Source organism: Triplophysa rosa, linkage group LG8, assembly GCF_024868665.1.
Source record: "Triplophysa rosa linkage group LG8, Trosa_1v2, whole genome shotgun sequence".
NCBI classification, from domain to species: domain Eukaryota; kingdom Metazoa; phylum Chordata; class Actinopteri; order Cypriniformes; family Nemacheilidae; genus Triplophysa; species Triplophysa rosa.
The window spans coordinates 19,954,501-19,978,459 of NC_079897.1; the positions used below are offsets into that span (position 1 = coordinate 19,954,501).

Here is a 23,959-nt window from a genome sequence, read left to right on the forward strand (position 1 = left end):
CATCACAGCTCTAATGATAAGCCTCATATTCTAGATATCTGACCCACAGCAGTTCACGATGTTTCTTTCTGTTGTATTCATTTTCAATGCCCATTCTTTCGAAAACCTCCCTACTGTGATGCTAGATACTGAACGTTTTATAACGACTTTAAAAGTAGAAATGAGACGTACATCTTGCATTTAGTACGCCGAAGATAGATCTTTAATGGGTGCTCTTAGGTCCGTGTGACAAATAACGATAAAGATTACTTGTAAGCCTCTCCGAAATACCACAAATTCCAGAGATAGTATAAGAGTAAGTTCCTATGTGTTGGTTCTTTCATCCTTTAGCCTCCAAGTATTGCACCACAGCATACTCCCTTTGTGTTGATTTTTATTTTTAAAAGCAACAGCAAATGTATCCGATTTGAAATGAGAGAGAACAAACGCACACTACTACATAGGGACTTGATTTTCATAACAATGAAACTCATACAGCGAATGATAAAACGGTTTTATTTTGTGTTCATGTTGACGCTCTTTAATTAGTGAGGGGCGGTGAAAGAATTTATCAGAAAGTAGAATGAATGTAGTTACACTCTTTAAACACTAGGATGCAGCAAATCGCCCTTTAGGATTTTTTAAAGGTTTCATTCATTGACGAATAAGATTTCAAAAATGTATGAAACTTCATAAAACAAGCGCATTCCATATCCTATAATGGTTTAGAAATGTAAAACGATTTATTTTTAATTGTTGACAAAAATTGCTGATTGAATTTTGATTTTCAATTTTGAAAAATTGTTGATTTTTTTTACACGTGTTATAGCGTTTATGATTGAATTTTTTTAGACGTGTTATAGTGTTTATTCCTCACCTGTGAAAGCAAAATTATTAAAAACAATTTCACCAACAAAGTTGTAAATGTATAAACGTAATCTATTCTTAAGGATTTCTTCATAAAGCCTACATAATTTACTGAGTGCTAGAAACGTGTCTCTCCAGCAGGCCTGTCAAAACCAAAAGAACAGTCTGCACATGTTGACAGAAATTACAAAATTAGTCTTTTTTTTATATAAAAAAAAGGCCATTAGCATTAGCATATTATGCCAGGGCAAGTTGTGTCTACTTATTAAATAACAGCAAACAGAAAAGCAGATTATTTTTTAAATCAATCTAAAAGTCCTTTAAATCCTTTCCCCATTCAAAAACAATAATCTTGCAATGAGTTTCTCTCTATTTTTACTGTGTCATATTTCTATTATTAGACTGCTTTCTAGTCCTACTACAGTAAATGCACGTTTGAAAGCTCTTATAAGTGCGCAACTTGATGTTCTAATATAGGCTATGTTGTATCCAGAATGCAGGACAGGGTCAGTGTTGACAGTGACTCGCTCCAGAAATAGCCATGACGTCATGGTGTGCCCTTGTCAGATGCTGGGTCATTGTTGTTACAGCCTCCTGCCTGTGTGTCACAGGTGAGGAGCTGGAAATGACCGTCTATCTCATCCCAATGTCAAGATCCACTGAAGGGAGATGGCAGGCAAAATAACAGCAAATTTACTAGCATGGACAACTATATGTAAAATTGATAGCAAATGTTTAAAAAAGCTTTTCAGTTTTAGATACAGAGACTTGTAGCTAAAAATGAAAACAGAAGCCAAGATAAATTAGCAATATAATTAACACTTGGTCTTTAATTCTATTACCAAAATAGATAGATGCTTCAGTGTAAGGAAGAGGAGCAGGGGTACAAAACATATGTGCGGTGACCAGAAGTAATGTGACTTATGTAACCCAACTTTAGAATGCAGAAGAGACGCATTACTTCTCCATGAAGGAATTCCCTAAAGACATTTTTGGTTTTCCAAGCCACTGAGCAAACAGCGATGAAACGTCATTTACACAGAGATATGAAAATTGCAGAAACCCTTTTCCACATCAAAACATTCTGTGCTGGCATTGCTCTTATTTTATCTGCAATTGCTGTGCCATTCGTCATCACACAAACTTGCATGTTAGATTATTAATATTAAGCAGACCCTTTATTGGTACACAAATTCTTTTCAGCTAAACATAATAGATTACATTTTGCTAAAGCCCTCAGGAATGCAGAAACAAAAACTTTTTGAATGTCAATAATGTATCTTCTTGAATATTTACTTTGTTGATTTATTAGGGATCTATGGCTTAACACTTAAATTCATAAATCATCCTTAATCTCAAATGGGAAATTGCTGCCTGCATCCCTGCAAAAATGTCTGAATTATTTAACAGAAAGCCACAAGACCTTAAAGCGACAGGAGACTTTCAGCCCCTGAGGCAGCAGAGAAGCCCAGGTATGGAATAAATATTTCACAAAGTTTTAAATTCAAGTAAATTTTATCATCACTGTGACAACGAAAAACCTTTCCACCAGATACTTATTCTTGCTCTGGTCATCCACAAAATAAAAAAACCATACAGCTGAGGTATGATTTAGTAATCATCAAGTTATAGGGTTGCTTTGAGTTTGATTTAAAAGGTGTGGAGAACATTTAATTATCTAAGGCAAAGAAGTTCAGATTTAGTGTTGCACTGAAATTAAGCAAATAAAACTTAGTCACAACAACTTTTAAATGCTAAGAAGCACTTTCTAACTGACAGATTTTCAATGCAGGTCAATGCAGTTTCAAAACTTACATTTTATGGCTAATAATACAATGTAGGAATGCTAAATCTACACTATTGCTCTCTACTGTATATACTTCATGACTCCATTATTTTTAACACCAGACTAAAGTGTTAAGACTATATCAGCATCTGAAATTGAACAGTCCCAATATTTCTCAAAATTCCCTAGACAACCTCAAACCTCTTTAAATTCAGATTAAATTCTGATTCCACACTGTAAACATTTTTTGTACAGAATTTTAATGTTACTTTTTTTCACGAAATGGTACTGTTTTATTAACAGATTTTTACATACTTAAAAAAATACGGTCAAAAACCGTCAAAGTACAGAAAAAGACTGCAAATTTACACACACAAAAAACAGAAAACCGTCATTTCCGGGAATTTTTTTAATTTTATGGTATATTTCTGGTGCTCCAGCTGCCAGAAAATTTCACTTTTTTACAGGATTTTTTTACAGTTTATTTTTGGAATATGGTCAAAAACCATCAAATTATAGAAAAAGACTGCAAGAAAACTGAGAAAACCATGCAATTTTACAGGATAAAGTTATTTGAAGGAATATTTGTGGCACCCCAGCTGCCAAAATATTTCTGTTTTTTTTACAGGATTTTTTACAGAGTTTATTTTAGTTGTCTTAAATCACATGTGAATTTGAATTTTTGTTTGTAAAAAGAGAGGCATGTCATCATCTAGAAAGACTATAATAGCTTCTTAAAAGTTTAAAACCTGCCAGTACATAAACCTGCCTAATGTGCTCAAACCTCATTGCTAATTGGTGGCCCCGCACTAGAAATTTATTAAAAATGAAATCTGATCCAGAGAGAACTGCTTATGAACAAAATACTGTGACCTGAACCGTTTAAGGAACTGAATCTATCCAAAAACACACTTGCTTTTGTTGAGAGCAGTTCTGTGAGACTTTTTTAAAAGTAATGGTAGGAAAAATAAATAAGCTGGGTTGGTTTGTAGATAGATGAATCTACATTAAACATGCTGACACTGCACCGAATGTCTGCAATGCAATGAGTATGGATTTATTGCACTGTGCAAATTGGTAAGTTTGCATACCTTTCCTTCTTCAGCAAATACAAATTAAATGTGATGCCAGAACCTTTAAATTTTTACATCCATTTATACTGTAATTAACATATCATATATATACAGTATATATAACCAACGTTCTTACTAACAATTATTAACATATCGATTCACACATTAGTTCACAGAATTTTTGGTTTTGATAATGTTTCTACAAGTTTTATATCCAACCATGGCCAAAAGTTTCTTGAACTACTTTAATGATGAAGAATTTATGCAGTTGAAAAAATCTACAAACTTCACTTGGTGTATTATTTTATTTTTTTAACGATATGACGTTTTTCAGCAAAAAATCATATTCAACCTAAACATATTTCATCTTAACTGTGGTCAGAACTTCTGTTAATATAGAATTTTTTTAAAGAAATTGTTTACCTAAAAATTTCATCCAACAATTTTCATACGGTCATTAAAGTACCGTAAAAGTAGGCTTTATGACTCATGCACAGCATTGCAAATCCTGTCAAAGCTTTGTGTAACAAATCCAAACTTTTAAACTGACATTTACGTATGATCTCAAAGCACAGCATTTTAGTAAAAAAAATTTGTTCATTGTTACGTACTTTTTAAGGTTTGTAAGGCCTAATATTCAGAGACATTTGGGTGCCCCATCCAAGCCCCATGGTGACCACCAGAAAGGTCCACTAATTCTTAAGATGAGATCCTCCCTTAACTAGTTTGTAAGTTGACTTAACGAGCGCATTTGTTGTCTTAACTTAAAAGGGTTTGAGGAGTCAATTTAATAGCAAAATCACATTCTCAATCTCAACATTTATCGCGAGATCTCGTGGAGCGGGAAACAGTCAAGCAGACTGAAGATGGTCACAAGCGGAAGGTGGATTTAAACTTAACTATCATCAAATTTGGTAAGTGAATATTTGTTTATTGGTGTAACAATTTGTAAAACGACATATGATTTAAAAGCAAAAGTATTATTTACTGTGTCATCCATATCGTGATTTATTTAACATAAATGACCTCAGTGGGGTTCAAAAGGCAGGTGGCTGCATGGGTAAAGCTACCCTAAATAGCTTCATAAGTAGTGATGTAAACTATCATATGCGATTTTGATATATTACTTTATCACAATATATAAATGTATGTGGAAACATGCACTACATTTACAGTTTTATGTGAGAAACGAAAAAAGGGTTGAAACTTTGGTTGAAACAAAACAGCAGGAAGCGCATGCGTGACGTGAGGTAACTTTACTGGTGCACTGTGTGTGTGGATTTGAGCTCTGTGAGAAATGCTTGCATGTATTTATGCATTTGGCAGACGCTTTTATCCAAAGCGACTTACTTTGCATTTACTTACTGTTTCTGATGTGCAGTGGATCGAACCCATGACTTTGGCATTGCTAGTGCTAGTGCCATGCTCTAACCACTGAGCCACAGGAAAGTAAATAACTTAATGTTTTAAGAATGTAAGCATTATAGGACAACTTACCTTCATTGTGTCTTGTCCACTTTGCATAACACTAAAGTCCCAACTCATGCGTTATTTCTGGGTTTAAGGTAGGAAATATTCAAATTCCGACATGTCTCGAACGCAGCATTACAGCGATGTCAGAGCACAATAAAAGCTATCTTTTTTCTCATTTTCTTATTGCCATGTAGTGCTCATTCATTAGCTTTGCTTACAAACAACTGGTCATTAATAATATAGCATACGATTTGGTATTACACTGGCCCTGGTGTTAATACACTTTTTAAAAATGTTCTGGGGACTTTGTTTTTCTTTTCTTAAAAGAATTACTTCAGGCATTTATGTAAACAGATTGGGACATTTTTTTTATTGACCAATGATGAGGAGCAGCAAATTCTGCTATTTCGTAACATCACATCAGTGCATTGTCATAAGACAAATTCAAGCTATTGATACCAGGTTAAGTAAAAATACAATATATTTATGTGTCTTACTGTATATATTCAATTATAAATTTAGCATTGCTTTTAAACCCTCTCTAAAAATTGCTATTGGGATTGCTATAACATAACTTACCATTTGGTAAATGTAACAGGTGTCATCTCTTCCCACAGTTAAAACGTGGATTGTGAGTGGACGAGAGACAATGAAGGTAAGTTATCCTATAATGCTTACATTCTTAAAACATTAAGTTACTTATTTTGTGCTATACCCAGTTAAAATCAATTAACTATTGCCATTACATAACTTTCCTGAGGTAAATGTAACATTAGGTGTCATGTTCCCCCAGTTAAAGCGTGGATTGTGAGTGGATGAGAGACAATGAAAGTAAGTTTTCCTGTAATGTTTACATTCTTAAAACACCATGTCGTTTAATTTGTGCAATACCCATAATATCAGTTTACTATTGCTATTTTTTAATCTGTGAAGGTTGTATGTGTGAATGCACATTTTAAAGTTTGTCTTTGTTTTTAATACAGCACACAGATTCTGAAAAACGTTAATCAAGGATGGACCTTATTTCTTGTGACTGGAGTGATGTGGCCCTTGTTGAAAAGCCATCATTCTTTGACATCTTGAGGGACTACTAAATTTGTCAATTAAATGGGATACTGTAGCTTGATGCACTTAGCATAGGCTACCCAAAGACTTCAAATACTGTTTTAATGTCATTGATATTCTGTTCATGAACATTTGAGCTGATAACTGCAGTGCCAAAGTACAACCAAAATTGAGTTGGTAAAGTATGGAATAGTACTTGTTTTATGTTATGTAACAGATTATCTACAAAATATACATTAAGACAAGTGTAAAACACCATTTTGTGTGGTTATTTTGTTCACAATACATTTTGTATTGGAAAGTTAATTTGTGATTGCAACTATGCCATCATTTTTGTTAAAAACGTATTTTACAAATTAATGTTCTACTAGTAATTAAAATGTTTTGGTGCTGCAGGTTTTGAAAAACACCACTTTAGTTGTCTGAACTTATTTTATGCAGTTTTGAAAACTTTACTTTAGTTGGCAGCTCTTATTGGATGTAGTTCTGAAAACTTCACTTTAGTTAGCAAAACTTAAATTCAAAATTTACTTAACTAAATTAAATTAGTTCATTGTACTTTATAATTTGTCTGAAACTTATCCAAATAAGTAAAACAAAAAATAAAAAAAAAGGAACTAAATATAATGAGTGGAGTCAACTAACGATTTTTTAGTGTACAGAGATATCATCAACCAATCTCTTTGTACTTGTTGCAAAATTCAACCGCTTCATCTGTAATCACAATTTGGATGCTTTATGCTTCTGTTTTTTTTTTGTTTAGAAATAAAATATTAATATTAAGCATATTGCCTTTTAGTTATTATACCTACATATAATAATCTAAGAGTTCAATCATGATTCCTCAAAAAAAAAAAATCAAAAGCATCAAATGCTTGTCTATCCCCTTACCAACATTTGCCAGAGAGAAGATCATGAATCATAGCATCTCTCTCGCTGATCTGGCCTTGTCAAGTTTTCTTACACACATTGCACATCAGAAACAGAGAAGATAGGGGACTTAAAGAGAAAGTGAAAAGTGAAAGTGACCTATTTGTCAGGTATGGTGACCCATACCCAAAACGTGACCTCTGCATTTAACCCTTCCAACTGATTTTAATGGGTTGTATTTAACACCCGTTTTTTACAGTGTAGTGAACACACTTACACCCGGAGCAGTGGGCAGCTATCACTGCAGCGCCCGTGGAGCAAGTAGGGGTAAGGTGCCTTGCTCAAGGGCACCTCAGTCGTTACCTGCCGGCCCTGAGAATCGAACCGGCAACCTCTGGTCGGTCACGAGTCCGACTCTCTAACCATTAGGCCACGACTGCCAAAAGAGATATAGTCAGCAAAGCTCTTATTGTGCAATGCTGGGGCAGACACTGAATCCCGCCACCAGCCCGACAGGACACACTGAACCGGTTTCCATGACAACTGAATTCTAATGACTACACCCCTGGCTTTTGCTTTGCCGACCAAAGAAGGATGCTACCGAGTCTCAATGGTCCCACACTTCCACACACCCTCTCCCCCTTCATGAAAAAAATATCAGAAAATTCCTCTCATCAGGACCTCTCTTGCATCTCACTGGGGTTCCAATAAACAGCAGTGCAACTCCACGGCAATTTAACCAGACGTACAACCTCTTAAGTCATTATCTTTCGGCTCTGCTCTTGCCCCATCCCCCATCCAACCTGCTAATGCTCTCCCTCTGTGATCTACCCACGTGACCATAGCCAGCTGTTCATTGGCTGGCACCACAAAGGCATCTGTCCAATCGGTGCGGTTCACTCACATAAACATAAGCAGAGCAGCATTCTTATGATTCAGAACTGAGCCTTTCTTTCAGTGGAGTCAATGGGATATACTACATTTGGTTTCATTGCCTTCTTTCGCCCTTTATTTCACAGCACCTGTAAAGAAAAGATTTCTGAGAAGAGAACTGTTCTTGCTCCAGGACCATCTGCTCCCTGCATTATTTTGTTCTCACTGCCATTGTGACCAGCAGTGCGTTTACAGTTCCTCCTCTTCGATACACATGAGATTTCAGCACTGACACAGAGGACAAGCTGTGACATGTAAGTACAGCGAGAATTTGATTGAGAGCACTTAACCTTCCCTGACTCTACTCACACAGAAACCCAATCATGTGAGGTCTTGTTTTTGTAAACAATGTGTGACCATGTTGACTTCATGCATTGGTACAAAGTTTGTAACGGTTTGTTAAAAAATATTATAGTTTCAACTCATCAATTCATGATATTGTAATGCTGCACAGGGCAGGTGTGCCTATAATTTTCTAAAATAGTTAATATTACACCTGAACCGTCAACCTCTCATTTGTTGTGCATTACAAATGGACTGAATAGATATTATTCATATTTTTCATACCTTTTTTGATTTTCACGGACAAAGAAAAGCATTTTTGCACTTTGGTCATGGTGACTGATAGGGCTGCTCTACAAAAATGTTTTCTTTAAGTTTGTCTGGACACCATAATAGAATTCCACCTAACCTGAAAGATCCCAAAATCATATGTAAATATATAAAAATACTATACACTGCTCAAAAAATTAAGGAAACACCTAAATCACACTGTATTAGATCTCAATGCATGAAATATTCAAGGCAAAACTCTTCAATTCTATACTTTGCTTATTGTTGTGAGAACAAAATAATGTGACAATGGTCATTGAAAGCCAAAATCATAAACACATTCAGGGCAGGAATTACAATAAAATCAATGTAAAAAAAAAGAAAGTACTGGCCGATTCAACTTGTTTTAATTTCATCACAGTAACTCAATGTTAGTCAGTAATGTGAATGGCCCCACATGCCCGTATGAACTGCCAACAATGTCTGGAAATACTCCTGGTGAGATGGCAGATGGAGTCCTGGGGATCTCCTCCCAAACCTGGATCAAAGCAGAAGTGAGCTCCTGGACATTCTATGTGCTACTTGACGGCTTCGGATACATGAGATACCAGAGGTTCTCAACTGGATTTAGGTCTGGGGAAAGTGAGTGCCAGGCATTGGCATCAATGCCTTCATCATCCAGAAACGGCCTATACAGACTCTGGCCACATGTGGTTGGGCATTATCATGCACCAAGAGGGCTCTGCACTGCACCAGCATAAGATCTGACAATAGATCTGAGGATTTCATTGCGATACTTCATAGCACATGGAGGTCTGTCAGACCCTCTAAGGATGGTCCTCCCCAGACCACCCTTGCTGTTGCCTCTTAAGTATACCTGTAGTCGCTTTCATTTGCACCAAAACAAGTAAAAATGGTTCACAATCATTTATGCTACCGGGTTGTTTGGTATTCCTGATGGTTAACTGACTTGGTGTTATGCTTGGATGATCAAGTGTTGCCTTAATTTTTTGGAGCAGTGTATATAATATAATACATTTTAATTATTTTAATTCAAGTGATAAGACCTTTCTTGTTATGAAAGTGTAAGGTAAATCTCTATAAACACATTTGTTTTATCATTACTGGAAGTGAAAGTGAAGCTGACTCGAGATGAAAGTCCATGTAACATCACTTTCCAGATACATCTTGGTGTTGAGAAAAAGTGAAAAAAATAATGATATTAGCTGTTACATATACTGTAGCTTTATAATTTAGAAAATTCCTGGGGGATCCTGACTGGTTTGCAAAGTATTGATTTATTAACACTCAATTTCGAAACATTGCTTTAGCCATTGTCTTATCTTTGCCTTCAACACAATATACTAATATACACACAAAAAGTAATATATTTTTGTATTGAACATATTGTACTACAATTATGGTATTGGTATTATTTGATGAGCATCATAAAAAGAACATACTATGCAAAAATGAGATTTACATTAACACATAATTAACAGCTTAGGATACAAAAAGAAATTGGTAGGGATGTAACGATCCACTCATGCAATGCGATTCACGATATGATTTATTTAAAAAAAATTGTCAAAATGATTTGAGACAAATTAGGAATGAACAACTTCACTTTTATTATTTCTCAAATAATAATTGTTTTTAAACCGGCTCGCGGTGAATCGTTACATCCCTAGAAATTGGAATTAAAAACTGGAACAAAAAGAAAATTACTATGGCTAATTCACACCGCACAGACAAATGCCGACAAATGCCAACAAACTCCAACAGACACGTCTGTCTGTCGGTGTTTGATGGATCAGTGTGATACCCCTGTCTGTGTCTGTTGCTGTTGGTCGGAATCTGTTTTCACCCGACTGAACATGCTCAATCGGTGTTTGTCGGGTCGTGCATTGTATGAGCGGTGTGGTATAATTTTCTAACAAACGCAAACAACCTCTGACGTAATCTGCGAACCGTTGCCATTACGGTCCCTTGCAAAGACTGCCAGAAAGTTTGTTAAATATATTTTTTGTAGCAAAATCTTGATTAATTGGTGGTTACCAATAACCAAGTTTTTTGGTTTTATTTGCAGTAAAACCAAGGTTCATTTTCATATGGGTACTGAACATATTATTATTATTCTAAAAAACGCTTACAGAACTCCCATGACAGACAGCTCCCATGCGCATACTTCACTTAAAACAAAAAACAGAACGGACACTGACATTTTTTAGCAATAATGTAACCAATTATATACCGACATATTAAATAAACAGGATGTTTAAAGAGCCACGAAACACTAAACAACATTTATTTAGATGTAAACAAAGTTGGTTGTGTTGCACATCATAGAAAACAATGTTAGCAACTGCAAGTTATTACAGTAGAGAAAACTAGTTAATTTCTAGCTTTTTTGTGCTATTTTTGCCTTCTGGGTTTAAAATCCTCATCTGGCCAACGTCAAAGGATGTGACGTGTACTATAGTACATCGATGACGCGTCGGTGTTTCATTATTATTCATGAGACTGTGTTTTCTTGACCAATGAGAAGACATTTCTCCTAATTATTCATGACATCGCCTTGTGATTGGAGCGCCCGTCTCCCATGCCGGAACCTTCGCCGGTTTTTAACGGCTCTTCTTCTCACAGCGTTCACGCCCATTTTAATTGCATTTTTCAAAAACGACAGTGAGGTAGAATGTAGCTGAAAGCGGAGGTTTCGTGACACTTTAAGTGTTCCGGATTGGAATGCCTACCTTACTGTGCGTTCACACCGCCAGCAACTCTGTCGCTAGGTGTCATTAGTCTCTTGCTCTTGTCTCTTGCATTTAAAATACCGAACTTGCACGCGGAAAGGATGCGAAATGTGAATCGCCCCTTAAGATGTCTTTTTTTGAGAACATGTTTGAGCTCATTTCAACCTATATTTTGTATAATTAACCTATCTATCAACACCGCTAATTACTTAAACCAGAGTTCCGGGGAATGCAAAATAATTGATGACCCATGCTGGCATAATGATTCAGAATGAGTTTTAAGCTACAAGGAAAAGATTTAAAAAATGTCAATTTTAGACTAATTTTAAATTTTCATAAAAAAATAAGTACATTAAAGTCCCCGTGAACCGGAAGTTGTAATCGTTTTTACTTCCGTATTCTGATGCATTTCCGAGTGAAAAGGAATTTCAAAGGAGAAAATTAGTGGGCGTGGCATGCATTTTTTACTGCAAATTGATTGGATGTATAAACAGCTGTTGCATTTTGAAATGAAACTAGCAGCAGACTGACCGTTGAAGGGGAGGAGTTAAAGGATGCTCTGCCCAAGCTGTCTAATTTGTGTCATTTGAGATGGATAGTCATTTCATTGCAGAAGTTCAAGATTATGAGGGTACGTGAACTTAAAAAAATAAAATGACCCATATTGATAAGCTATTTACTATAAACGCTGCAATATTTAATAAAAAAAATAAGAATTGAAATTTTACATTTCACTGGGACTTTAAGCCCTCGTCTATCCCGCTCCAAATAGTATTTAAACATCTAAAATGATCTTTATTTGCCTACGTTTCTGAGGTGCACCTTGCTATATCTTTGTAAATACAAAGGAGCGTGTCCATCGGAAGCAAATCACTCACGCGTCTGTTTTGGTTTCAGTTTTGAAACATGCAGGAATGAGAAAAAGTGCAGGACCTGATTAATGTTAAAAGAGTTATAAGGAGTGTTACACCGTCGCTGCTTCCGAAATCGCATACTGTGACAGTACGTACTTAATTTAAATAAGTACCTACCTATCGGCCGTTAAAACAGTACATTCTATATAGTATGAGTGGGTGTAGTATGAATACATTTCGGACATACTGCGTCCGCCATGTTTTATGGTCATGTGACCCGTATGCTCTTTGATCTATGACGTTTTAACAACAACCTATACGTGAGCGTTTATAAAAACATAATTTAGTCACGAGAAATTCATTTATTGGCACTTACATTAAAAACGGACTTCCGCCTTAAAGTTTTTCGCTATATTTATTTGATTTACTTATTAAATTTGACCGTTGGTCATCTCCCGTGGCATCAGAAAAGTGTCCATCTGATCCACACTCACGAATCTCGGCGGAAGTAATAGACCATCCGGGTATTTCTCGCCTAATGTTTTTTGCATACTGAGGTTTCGGACATACTACTCATGACTCATACTCATTTTCGCATACTATATAGTATGGAAGTAGGTGATTTCTGATGCAGCACGTGTCTACACCGGATGCAACCGGCGTGACAGGACAAAAGACATTAGAAACGCATTAGGCCCGATTCACATTTCGCATCTATTCGGCACGCATATGCGTTATTTTAAATGTAGCCATTTATTTGAATCATCGAACAAAACACCCAAGGCAATATAGTTTAATTCACGGTGTTATATAAAAACGAATGTTTTTCACTGTGGAAATTGCTTTTTCTGTAGTAATTTTAGACGATAAACGTTGTGTGTGTGTAAACTTGTCAATGACAACCTGAACTGTGCGCGTCCGCAATGGCAACGGGAAACATCAGTGCCGCGTGACCCGCGCAGTTGACTTATCACACACGCAACCTACACTGCTGGGCTCACGATCTACTTGTCTTTCCACATGAAATAACAACCGGAAGAAATTCCAAATTTGCAGGTCGTATATGTGCAAGTACTTGTGAAAAAAAATCATGCTGTCTTGAAAACTGGTCACAAAATGTGTTTTGGTCGCAGTCCGGATCACTGATATAATTGTTTTTGCAGATGGCCATCTAAGCAAACTGATATCCTGGATCTGTACCCCCACCACAAAAGCTACATGTGATAAGAATAAAATCTTTCTGTAGGCCTGTGCCCTTTCCTTGTGTCAATATTAAATATCTTCATTTATTTATGTCCACAGAATTTTACGAATTAACAGTGTCTTTCCAGTACTTTTCACAATGATCGAGATAACCCATTAACTTGTGCTTCGCTTCTGCCACACACACCATGAACAAGCCGCTTTAAATGCTTGAATTTGATTAAAATTACATTTGGAAGTTGAGCCTTTATTCAAATAATTCATTATGAATTGAAACGTTAAAACAACAGTGCACACGGTCAGCCTGCTCACGCCTAATTCCAGGTGAAAAACTGGCCAACATTGTCTTTGAAAGGATATTTCCCTCCTGTCACACAAACCCAAGTTCACAGTCCAAATAATTCTATTTGACCAAACATAATACTGCAAAAGAAAAACTGGCACATGGAATTTTATGTTCTTAGAGACTTGAATGAGTCACTAAATGCATTTCCAGAGTGCCATCCAAAAACATTCCTAAATACACTCTTTGCCCACTGCTGTGCAAACAACTAGCAAAACATTTTCAATCTTATACAGATTAAAATGATTAATTCAATACAAAACGAGACAACCACGAATCCAACCATAACCAATGTTCTCTAAACAGACATTACCCGGCCCACTCTCTTTCGTGCACTGTGTCAGCATGTTTCTCCCCAGGCTCTGACTGTCACAGCACTGTTGGAGATTAGATTGACAATGCCTTAATCCCATAAAACAGCTCCCTCTGCTTACAGCACTGTGCCATGCCTGACCGTGCCCTCTGTTACCTAATGTCCACACAAAGACATACAATATCCAAGATAAAGGGCGACTCCATTAAGGCAGGAACAAAGATAAGAAGTACTACATGGCCACAGACACAGACTAAATAAATTATAATAGCAAAGCAATCACACTCCAACACCAAACTAGACTGACAGCTGCTGTCTTAAAGCCTCCAGGTCTTTGAGCAGAGGACGCTCAGGTCACCAACAAAGCCAAAAGCATCCTAGTTATTGTATGAATGAATAAGTCTGTATTTCTGCAGGTGGGAAGGCCGTAGCAACACACCATCCAAAGTTTCACATTGCATAACACAGTGGACAGACCTCACAGATCCATACTGAACCCCAAGATGATGAGCCAAGATGACCCCAATTCACATCCAATGCTGCAAGTACACCATCTAAAGAATTGCACTTTTAGTACATTTTTGTCCTGATAGATTAGAGATGATTCATTTTCCTGATTATTTGTACGCATGTTTAGTGAACTACGAGAGAAGCTCCAGCCAGAGGTGACAGAGCTGATAAAACAGCAGAGGTTAAACCGCTTGTGTGAGGGAACCTGCTTCAGAAAGATCAGCGCTCGCCGCAGACAAGGTCAGTGGCAACTAGTCACCCAACAACACCACAACTTATTTACACAGAAGCCTACCAAAAACATTTAACTGTATGTTACAGACTTCCTTGTTCTGCTTTTGGGTTACACAATTGCTGTGTCCGTAAACGCCTACTTCCATCATACTATATAGTAGGCGAAAATAAGTACGCAAAAATAAGTACGCATCATGAATAGCATGTCCGATACCCATAAACCTCATGTTTATGGTCATGTGACCCATATGCTCTTTGACCTATGACGTTTTAACAACAACCTATACATGAGTGTTTATAAAAACAATTTAGTCACTAGAGATTAATTTGTTGGCACTTACATTAAAAACGGACGTCCGCCTTAAAGTTTTCTGCTATATTTATTTGATTTTATCTTTTGAAATTTGACCGTTGCTCAGCTCCCGTGGCATCATGGGATAGAGAAGTGTCCATCCGATCCACAGAAGTAGTAGACCATCCAGGTATTTCTCGCTTACTGTTTTTTGCATACTGAGGTTTCGGACATACTACTCATGACTCATACTCATTTTCGCCTACTATCTAGTATGGAAGTAGGCGAAATATATTCATACTAAACCCTTAACCCACTCATACTATATAGATCGTACTGTTTTAACGGCCGATAGGTAGGTACTTATTTAAATTCAGTACGTAGCCTACTGTCACACAGTATGTGATTTCGGACACATTTATTGTTTTATTAACAAGGTTCAGGAGGAGCACGTACAGATAATTAACTCGGCTGGCTTTTCGAATAACAATCACACCAATCATCCTATCAGCCCTATAAATACTCAATCTGCATTACCTCCATTCTGTCGAATGTCTTGCAACATCCCTCCTCCACCCCCTACTCCACCCCACTAGCCCATTTTTCACCTCAGCACCGTGGGGTATGCTGCGTGTTTGGGCACACACACCGGACCCGGGGCCCTCTCCCCGGTCAAGGGGCTGGTGCTTCGAGCTCGGGGAGAATCACCGAGCTCGGAGCCCTCGCCCCGGGACAGCACGTCAAATACACATACTATCCGTCCCAACTAATTATCTGCGAGGCGAACTCTTGAATCGGCACTTTGTCACAGTCTACATTTCAAAATCATGTTCAAATCATTATTTTGCATTCTATATATCAAACTATATTTGGACCAAATATTCATAAACATTTAGCATGAGAAGTTAATGGTTTCTTTTATCCAAAGTAAGAGATTTCTCACTCTCACCACAATAACTACAGCTTAACTGCTGCATTTGTAACAAAACTATCAGACAAATAATGATGGTTACAACTGGAGATGTCCAGATCTCATTTCTGTGCCCCCGATCTGATACTTGTATTTTCCTTGTGATAGATGCACACTTCATGTGCATTAAAGTTATTAAAATCAATCCGATGTACATAATTGACAACTGAAACGCTGTGCAATGTCTGAAGAAAAAAAAAAACAGAATGAATCAAGCTGTTCATTTCAGTTTTATTTTTTTACAAAATAAACAAACAAAGTTTTGCAGTCCGCTCAGGACATCCCTAGTTAACACTTTTACTACGAGACCAAGGGTAATTTTCCTTGGTACCATGTAAAATTCATATGCCTACTGTATAGATGAGTGCAATACTTTCTTCTCGCCTACTTTAGACAAGTTCTGGTATTGTCGTCTTTCACCAAACCACAAAGTGTTACACTATGGAGATATAGAGGAGCTCTCCCAAGGACAAATACCACACGACTCTCTTCAGGAGAAAGGTGGGTGATCTCAGCAACCTGTTTATTATACACGACAAATGGCCTAGTAACTAAGGCCTTTATAGACGGTTTCATCGGACGCACGCGCTGGCCTGAAGTTAACTTCCGCTCTGTGTTTGGGTATAACAATTATTTTATATTTAATTAATATTAATATGAATTCATATTGATATTTTATTGTATATGAATTGTACAAAATTAAGGTAAAACTAGCCTACTCCACGGTTATTGATTCTTTGCAGAGCTCTAACGTTGCCGGTGTTCTGCCAATTTATGCATCCCTATCAAATTTTGCTACCTCCATACGAAACAGGACTAACCCCTCCCCCAACCCAACCCTTACACCTAAATAACCCCTCCCCCAACCCAATCACAACACGAGGGTAGCACAAATTTATGGGTAGCATAAATTGGCAGAACACCGGAAGTTAAGATTGGGCCACATAACGTTTAGTGTTGTTGCTGTCAGACAGAGAGCATTCACTTAACCAGGGCCACAACGTTTTTATCATGTACAGTCTCATGACTGAGATGAAATATTATACTGACCGACAAACTGGCTCGAAATGTGTTAATTTGTAATTTACAGTAAACCAGAGTTTCACTGTATTAATCTCTCGTCTTTTCATTCAGTCTCAGTAGCAGATATAAAAGCAGTGGTAACAGGAAAAGATTGCCCACACATGAGGGAAAAAGGAGCGCTTAAGCAGAATAAGGTAAGAATAAACTCAAAGAAAGCTGTAACGGAGGTGCGAGAAACTTGGAAACTAACTAAAAGACAGGAATAGGCGTTGCTAATCCAAAACCAGAACAGGCAAAACTTACTTGGAGATTCTGGCAGTACCAAATTACAGACTTCAAGACGATCAGTTTCGGTAAAACACAAGTCAAAACAGAGCAATGAAAGAGTGCAACTTTTGCACGTGAAGACAATCAGCAATTAAACTAACTCCCAAGTGAGCCACAATTTACAGCTCAAATGGCACCCTCTAGTGTAGAAGCGGTAATGTCTTCATAATAAATAGATGCACATTCTATCTTTCAGGGATCTCTTTTTAAAGAATACGTTTTAGGTAACGTTACTTATGAACAGCACACATTCTAAAGATCTAGTTACTTTATTGTTTCAGATTAGTGTTTCATTTTTACATAACTTATTATAAACTGTGCTGTGGATGCCAATGTGACTCACACTTAAAGGAACAGTTCACCCAAAAATGAAAATTCTCTTTTTTATTACTCACCCTCAAGTTGTTCCAAATCTGTATACATTTCTTTGTTCTAATGAACATGGAGAAAGAGATTTGGAAGAATGCTTGTAACCAAATAGTTCTTGGACCCCATTGACTACCATAGCAGGAAAAATGACAATGGTGGTCAAAAGTGCCCCAAAACTGTTAGCTTTCCTACATTCTTCAAAATATTTTTTTGTGTTAAACAGCACAAAGAAGTTTATAAAGCAATGTTTCATCTATGGTATAGTCAATGGTGGCCAAGAACGGTTTGGTTACAAGCATTCTTCCAAAAATCTTTCTCTGTGTTCATCAGAACAAAGACATTCATACAGATTTGGAACAACTAACATTGAATAACTAACATCCCATTATTACCTATGGGGTAAAAATGGCTCAAGAAATGAAAATCATCGCTTCACATAATTTGGGGAGGCAGGTGCAGTGTTGACAGAAGCCATCTGGTGTGCACAGGCACCTGTAGAGAAGTTCAAATGGGAATCATCGGAGAGGAAATGAGGCTGGGTGTAGAGTCTGGTGGAGCTTGAAGATCATTATTCTTCTGCTTTTCAGGAGCTGCTGGAGCTGGCGTTTTCCATTCTACATAACTCTGATGAATATCTCAATTTTATTGCTCCTGATAAACATGAGGTGAGATATAACATATACAAAACCTTTATACTTTAAAATATACCAACGTCACCTTATCACGCTTACAGTATCTTATGATTACAGTCATAAAGCATAATTTCATCAGTTTTTCACCCTTGCACTTTGACGTTTTACATTTGTTTATTCATCTTAGTAATTGTTATTTTCTTTCAATGTTTTTCACTAGTACTGCATTTGGACTGACGGTTTGAATGCTCTCCAGGGAAAAGAGATGACAAGTGATCTAACCAAATCAGATATGGACACTCTGGTTACTATGGAGTTAAAACTTCGCCTCTTGGACCTTGAGAACATTCAGATTCCCGAGGTTCCTCCTCCTGTTCCCAAAGAGCCCAGCACTTACAACTTTGTTTATGACTTTACCCAACAACACACTTGAGACTTGAGAATAAGTCCTTACTAATCAGCTGCAAAACGTGATTTTTTTTGCTCGTTTCCTTTTGTACAGACAGAACCATGTTCAGATCTTAAACGTTCCTCTAGATTGTGACTTAAATTTAATGGTTAGTTTTCTATTTCCTTTAAAAAGTCTCTCAATACTGTTTTCAGCAAACAGGAAAAAACTTACTGGTGTACAATGTTTCAGTCTTTAAGTTTTAATGAACAGCTTGGTATGAACAAAATGTTGTGTAAGTAAAGTACATATCTGCATCAAACGCTGAGGACTGACTTCTTTCATGATCTTATTTTCTCTTAAGCTGCATTCATCCACAAACACACACTCAAGACACAATCCATAAAAAATCACTCGCAGAGCTGTTACAAAGGGCATGTGCTAGTCATTCAAGAAAACATTAATATATTCTAGAGCTACTGAGCCATATGCATATGCAGTTAGCATGTTATTAATAAGAGGCCATAAATAGCTTATAAAATAGTTTCAGGAAATATAGCATGTCAAGTGAAGCAATGCCTATAACATTTGACATAGGCTACTACCCAACGAAAAATACCCTTTCTTGTATTGGAATTTTTTATTCATTCAAGCTTTATTTATTCATCTCAGAGTCAAGTACATAATCCTACTTGAGGTCACAGATCAGAGCCTTCTGATAAACAGTTCCAATAAGTAGTTTTTTTCCGTACCGGGTCGCCACAGAGGAACCAATGATCACACTGCCATCATCTGCATATACCTGAGTCACCTGAGACTTTTTGGAGAGGATGTCCTGAATCCTGATGACCTTAAAATAGAACATGGACATATTTTAGATTTTCAAGGAAAGGGGTATTTGAAATTATTGAAAAAAATACTGACAAACACACAGTGACAAATTATTTACACAGTTTTTTACATTTACAAGTTTAAAAGATACTAGCCTATAGCTATTTTGTCCAGCACATGCACATACACACCTCAGAGCCAGGTGGATCATTCGGATCAGAAAGAAGAATTTTGAGACCATTTGGGTGGCAGCCCAACCAGAGATCACCAGTTTCATGGTCCACCTCAATGTTGTCACATAGTGACCCTACATCAACCTCCTGCATAAGAAATATCATACTTTGTTAAAACAAATAATCTCGTATTCCTGAAAACATACTTTACAAGTCTCATTGCACAAATGAGGTGTAAACATTTCCTGTAGTTTTGTTGTTTACCTTTAAACGTGACAATATGGTGTTTTTCTTTATTTCCAAGACAACAATTTTATGATTCAGAATATCTGACACATATAGATGCCTGAAACAAGGACAAATGATAATACATATGAACAGGGCATTGTTTTTGTATATATTTGTTATTGATATTTTCTTATATATTGTTTAATGCAAAAATGCAAGCCTTGACTTTCTGAAACTTGCCTTTTGTCAGGGGAGATATTTATGCCGTTGGCAGAAGAGAAACCCCCTGCTACAGACTGCACTGTTTCAGGACTGTAGTAGATTACATCACACCTGGCCAAAGTCAAAGCAGGCTCCAGAAACTTGAGAATGCCATTAGTGAAGTAATGATCGTTGGTGGCATAAAAGCTCTCAGGACCCACCGCTGCAATGTCATTCACACTAACAAAATGCACATATATAGACTTAAAATTATTCTCTCATAAGGTTTAGGACAGTATCAACATATGGTGGTTCATTGAAGCACATACTTCTTTAGGAGATCATGTTTAATGGTTTTAATGTACAGAAGAGAGTTTTTCTCTTCAACAAATCTGAAAATCTCCACCTGACTTTTGCCTTCAGGATGATTAACAACAAATACATATATGGCACCATCTAGAGAGAGAGAAAATAATTAGCAAACGTTTAGGTTTGATCAAATGCTCATAGGTTCATTCTAACTTGCAGGGTTTGCCAGCAAAGATCACATATTTGCCAAAAAAAATGTTAACACTAGATGACAAGTTTGTCTGTTTTGTGTAAAACGTGTAGTTTTAACATTTTTATATTCCTTAAGTATTTTATGTGTTTATGTATATGCACATTATGCAATTTTACAACAACAAAAAATACTTATAAAAAAACAAACCTCTGTCATCTGTGTACACACTGAGGCCATGTGGATTAAAAGAGTCTTTGTCAAATTCTCCCTTGATGCTCAATGCTTGAATGTTCTGCCCAGAATCCAACACATCAAGAGTATAGATTTTTCCAGGCTCATCTGAATAGTACGGTAATCCCGGATACTTCAAACCCTATGTTCGAGCATTTAAAAATACAGATACAGGCATTGAAGGACAAGCATATTCTGCATTTTTAGCCTCTTTGTCTACTAACAGTGTTTATTTCATTGTGAAATGAGGTTATAACTTTTAGACCCAACATCACAATAGGCCTGTTCGGTTTGTAACAAACATGATACAGTGGTTTTATAGGGAGATTTGATGACATACGGTACTCAGAAAGGCTAATCCATCTTTTAGAATGGTGATATCTTCAGCCCCAAACTCTGTAAAAACACGGAAGAACGAACAACACAGTAGAGAGCATTTCAATGTCTTTATATGGACTGTCATAAATTCTCGACACAGTAAACGCGTGTACAAACTGCACGGGTACAAAGAGCAAAGTGAATTTGTATGTAAAAACTAAAACATTAACAATTAGGCAGGCAATATGACACTAGTTTTGGAATGGAATAAGTAAAACTTAGTCAGAAAAACAGCCAACGTGTTTATCTTACCTATGCCCTCTATCAGGTAGCAGTTGGGAAGGTATTTCTGAGTTAGTTCTCTAGAGGAAAGTGTCACATGCCTGTGGAGAACATTAAAAAATGACACATAAATATCGCAACTTTTCGCCTTCTTACCATAATGATGATGAAAATGTAATTTCAGCTGAAACGACTAAAAATAATTCTTGATAGTTAATCGTTAGCCCCATACAGTGCATAGATAAAACTACAGACCAACCTCAATGTTATGAGTCTTTCTCCGATCAAAACTGAAATAACTATAACGAAAAACGAGATTATGCATACTGTAAACTTCCCCATATTGTACTGTGACCCGCTTTGGCTTTACACCCTCTAGTGCGCATGAACAACATTCAGTGCGTTGCAGTGACAAAAAAATGCAAATCAAAGTATCTGAATATCTATCCAACGATATGTTTAGACTCATTTTACTATAAAATGTACCTTGTTGATTTTAAAGTTACATTATAAAGATTATTTTATATTTTATATAAGATATATTTTACATAACAGGTGCGCCGCCGCCATTACAAAGAGTTGTAGCACTGTATATTGACCATCAGGCGGCACTATTAGCAATGGTTTCATCATTCAAGTACATAGAGGCATACTTTAAGTTTTGAAGTTATTTTGATGTGATTGATATATCAGCATTCTGTGTAATAATATTTTAGGTTTGCAGGCATATTCAATAAGGTATGTCTGATAAGAGACAAAATCGACTGGACGAGAAATACAAAATAATGTTAAAGCACTTCCCTGGATGCTTATTGTGGAAATATTCTATTTGAATATGCAATTCTTCTGACCTATTTATAATGTACAAACAGTGTCTTATAAAACGTAGAGATACATAATTACATGGTGTAAATGTCCAAACAGACGTGATAAAACATCAAAGAATCAGTTAATGAACAATAAGTAATTTAGTTATTGTAATATGCAAAGAAACACAATGTAACTGCTTTAAATCTGCAGAACAAATGCATTGATACATCGTCAATACATCAAAACTTGACCCCCTGTAGTTTCTAGATGGTGCCTCAGTAATATTTACATTATGTAACTTCACATGGACCTTCAACATTGCTGTTTACTGTCATACAGCACTGCACACATGTTCTTTATATAACGACGGCGTTGGGGATATTCTTCAAAGAGATGATTCATCTCTTTATTTTCATCCCTATTTTATAGACACACACATCGATGTTTTAAATCGATGTTGAAACACTTTTATGTCACTGAGAAGAGGAATTGTCTACCTGATTCAAAGAATATTCAGTGGAAATCACTGAGATTTGATATCTGTAGGTAAACTAGTGTTATTTGTATCGATGACAACTTGGCTGATTTACAACACACCCTAAGGGAACACTCTTGTCTTAACAAGCTATGTGACTCTTCTTTTTTTTCTGAAACAGTACCATACAATGCATACTTGAAAGTGTTACTTTAGGTGTACTTTGGTTTTGTTTAAGAAGTACTCTTGCCATCAAGTTAATTAGCATTGAGTGACATCCTTTAAAGTCTGTGTTTGAAAAGACAAGACCATTTCTCTTGTATTAAAAGAGAGCGAGGCATGTCAACCCACCCTTTGCAAAGACCATGACTGACTTTTTGTCATTCCTCACTGCATAGATTTCTCTGTGTGCTCATGGCGTTCACATAACTACACTGAGAGTGTGAGAACCATAGTGTTGAATGTAGCTGTGGAAAACTCAAGCGAGTGATTCTCACCATTTACCGGGGTGTGTCTTTAGGTAAACAAAAAACCTGCCCTACTAGTCATCCAGCAAACTCTAATCACCATTCAGATTTACATTTGAGTGAGACTGCTGCATATCTTTGTAGAAATCGGTTGCACTTATGCATGTGTATTGGTCTCACTGTGGACTGAACAATAATAACCGAGTTTTGAAATAGGTTACTGAATTCATATCTGATGGGAGGACATGTGACAATGTAGAAAATAGACTCATTTCCCCATGGAAACAAACTGGAGTAGTGCAGAAATAGTGCCTCTTCTACCAAGAAAGCTATGTGTGTCCTTGCGTGCTAATTTTGCCTATGAACGCTCTTCAGTCTTCACAGTCTTGATCATGTAAAAGGGATAGTTCATCCAAAAATGAAAATTCTGTCATCATTTACTCACGCTCATGTAATTTCATACTTTTTCATACATTTTCGTAATGTTACTTTATAAAGTACTTTGTTCCAATGAACACAAAGAAAGATATTTGGAAGAATGTTAATTTTTAGTTCCGGGACATCATTGACTACCATAGTAGGAAGAATTAAATGGTAGTCAAAGGTGCCCGAGAACTCTTTGTATTCCTAAA

General features: G+C 36.6%; 2 protein-coding genes across 4 annotated transcripts; one reads left to right on the forward strand and one right to left on the reverse strand.

Moving 5' to 3' along the window:
* The first annotated feature begins 8,008 nt into the window (after nucleotides 1–8,008).
* Nucleotides 8,009–19,157, forward strand: si:dkey-56f14.7 (engulfment and cell motility protein 1). 3 transcript variants are annotated; one of them, XM_057339440.1, is made up of 7 exons: nucleotides 8,009–8,300; nucleotides 14,481–14,605; nucleotides 14,702–14,814; nucleotides 16,464–16,571; nucleotides 17,205–17,287; nucleotides 18,377–18,454; nucleotides 18,678–19,157. In XM_057339440.1, the coding sequence occupies exons 2-7, from the start codon at nucleotides 14,568–14,570 to the stop codon at nucleotides 18,852–18,854; spliced, it is 597 nt and encodes a 198-aa protein (XP_057195423.1). In that variant the 5' UTR covers nucleotides 8,009–8,300; nucleotides 14,481–14,567; the 3' UTR covers nucleotides 18,855–19,157. The 3 variants fall into 3 exon arrangements, with proteins under 3 accessions (XP_057195423.1, XP_057195420.1, XP_057195421.1); XM_057339437.1 differs by having other exon boundaries at nucleotides 18,642–19,151; XM_057339438.1 differs by having other exon boundaries at nucleotides 14,481–14,609; nucleotides 18,642–19,150.
* A 159-nt stretch (nucleotides 19,158–19,316) lies between these two features.
* LOC130557564 (serum paraoxonase/arylesterase 2-like) lies at nucleotides 19,317–21,940 on the reverse strand. Its single transcript, XM_057339434.1, has 9 exons — nucleotides 21,835–21,940; nucleotides 21,606–21,676; nucleotides 21,316–21,371; nucleotides 20,952–21,117; nucleotides 20,572–20,698; nucleotides 20,282–20,482; nucleotides 20,078–20,159; nucleotides 19,832–19,960; nucleotides 19,317–19,659 (listed from the first exon to the last, which is right to left on the reverse strand). The coding sequence occupies exons 1-9, from the start codon at nucleotides 21,915–21,917 to the stop codon at nucleotides 19,498–19,500; spliced, it is 1,077 nt and encodes a 358-aa protein (XP_057195417.1). The 5' UTR covers nucleotides 21,918–21,940; the 3' UTR covers nucleotides 19,317–19,497.
* Nucleotides 21,941–23,959: the final 2,019 nt, after the last annotated feature.

Bases quoted from the DNA above. Each gene is read 5' to 3' on its own strand.
- si:dkey-56f14.7 (XM_057339437.1), top strand. From the start codon at position 14,568: ATGATGAGCCAAGATGACCCCAATTCACATCCAATGCT. The intron at 14,815-16,463 runs GTCAGTGGCAAC...CGCCTACTTTAG, and splicing joins CAGCGCTCGCCGCAGACAAG to ACAAGTTCTGGTATTGTCGT. The intron at 18,455-18,641 runs GTGAGATATAAC...GTTTTTCACTAG, and splicing joins TTGCTCCTGATAAACATGAG to TACTGCATTTGGACTGACGG.
- LOC130557564 (XM_057339434.1), bottom strand. From the start codon at position 21,917: ATGGGGAAGTTTACAGTATGCATAATCTCGTTTTTCGTTATAGTTATT. The intron at 20,160-20,281 runs GCAAGTTTCAGA...TCCTTGTTTCAG, and splicing joins AATATCTCCCCTGACAAAAG to GCATCTATATGTGTCAGATA. The intron at 19,961-20,077 runs GTAAACAACAAA...TTTCTTATGCAG, and splicing joins CCATATTGTCACGTTTAAAG to GAGGTTGATGTAGGGTCACT.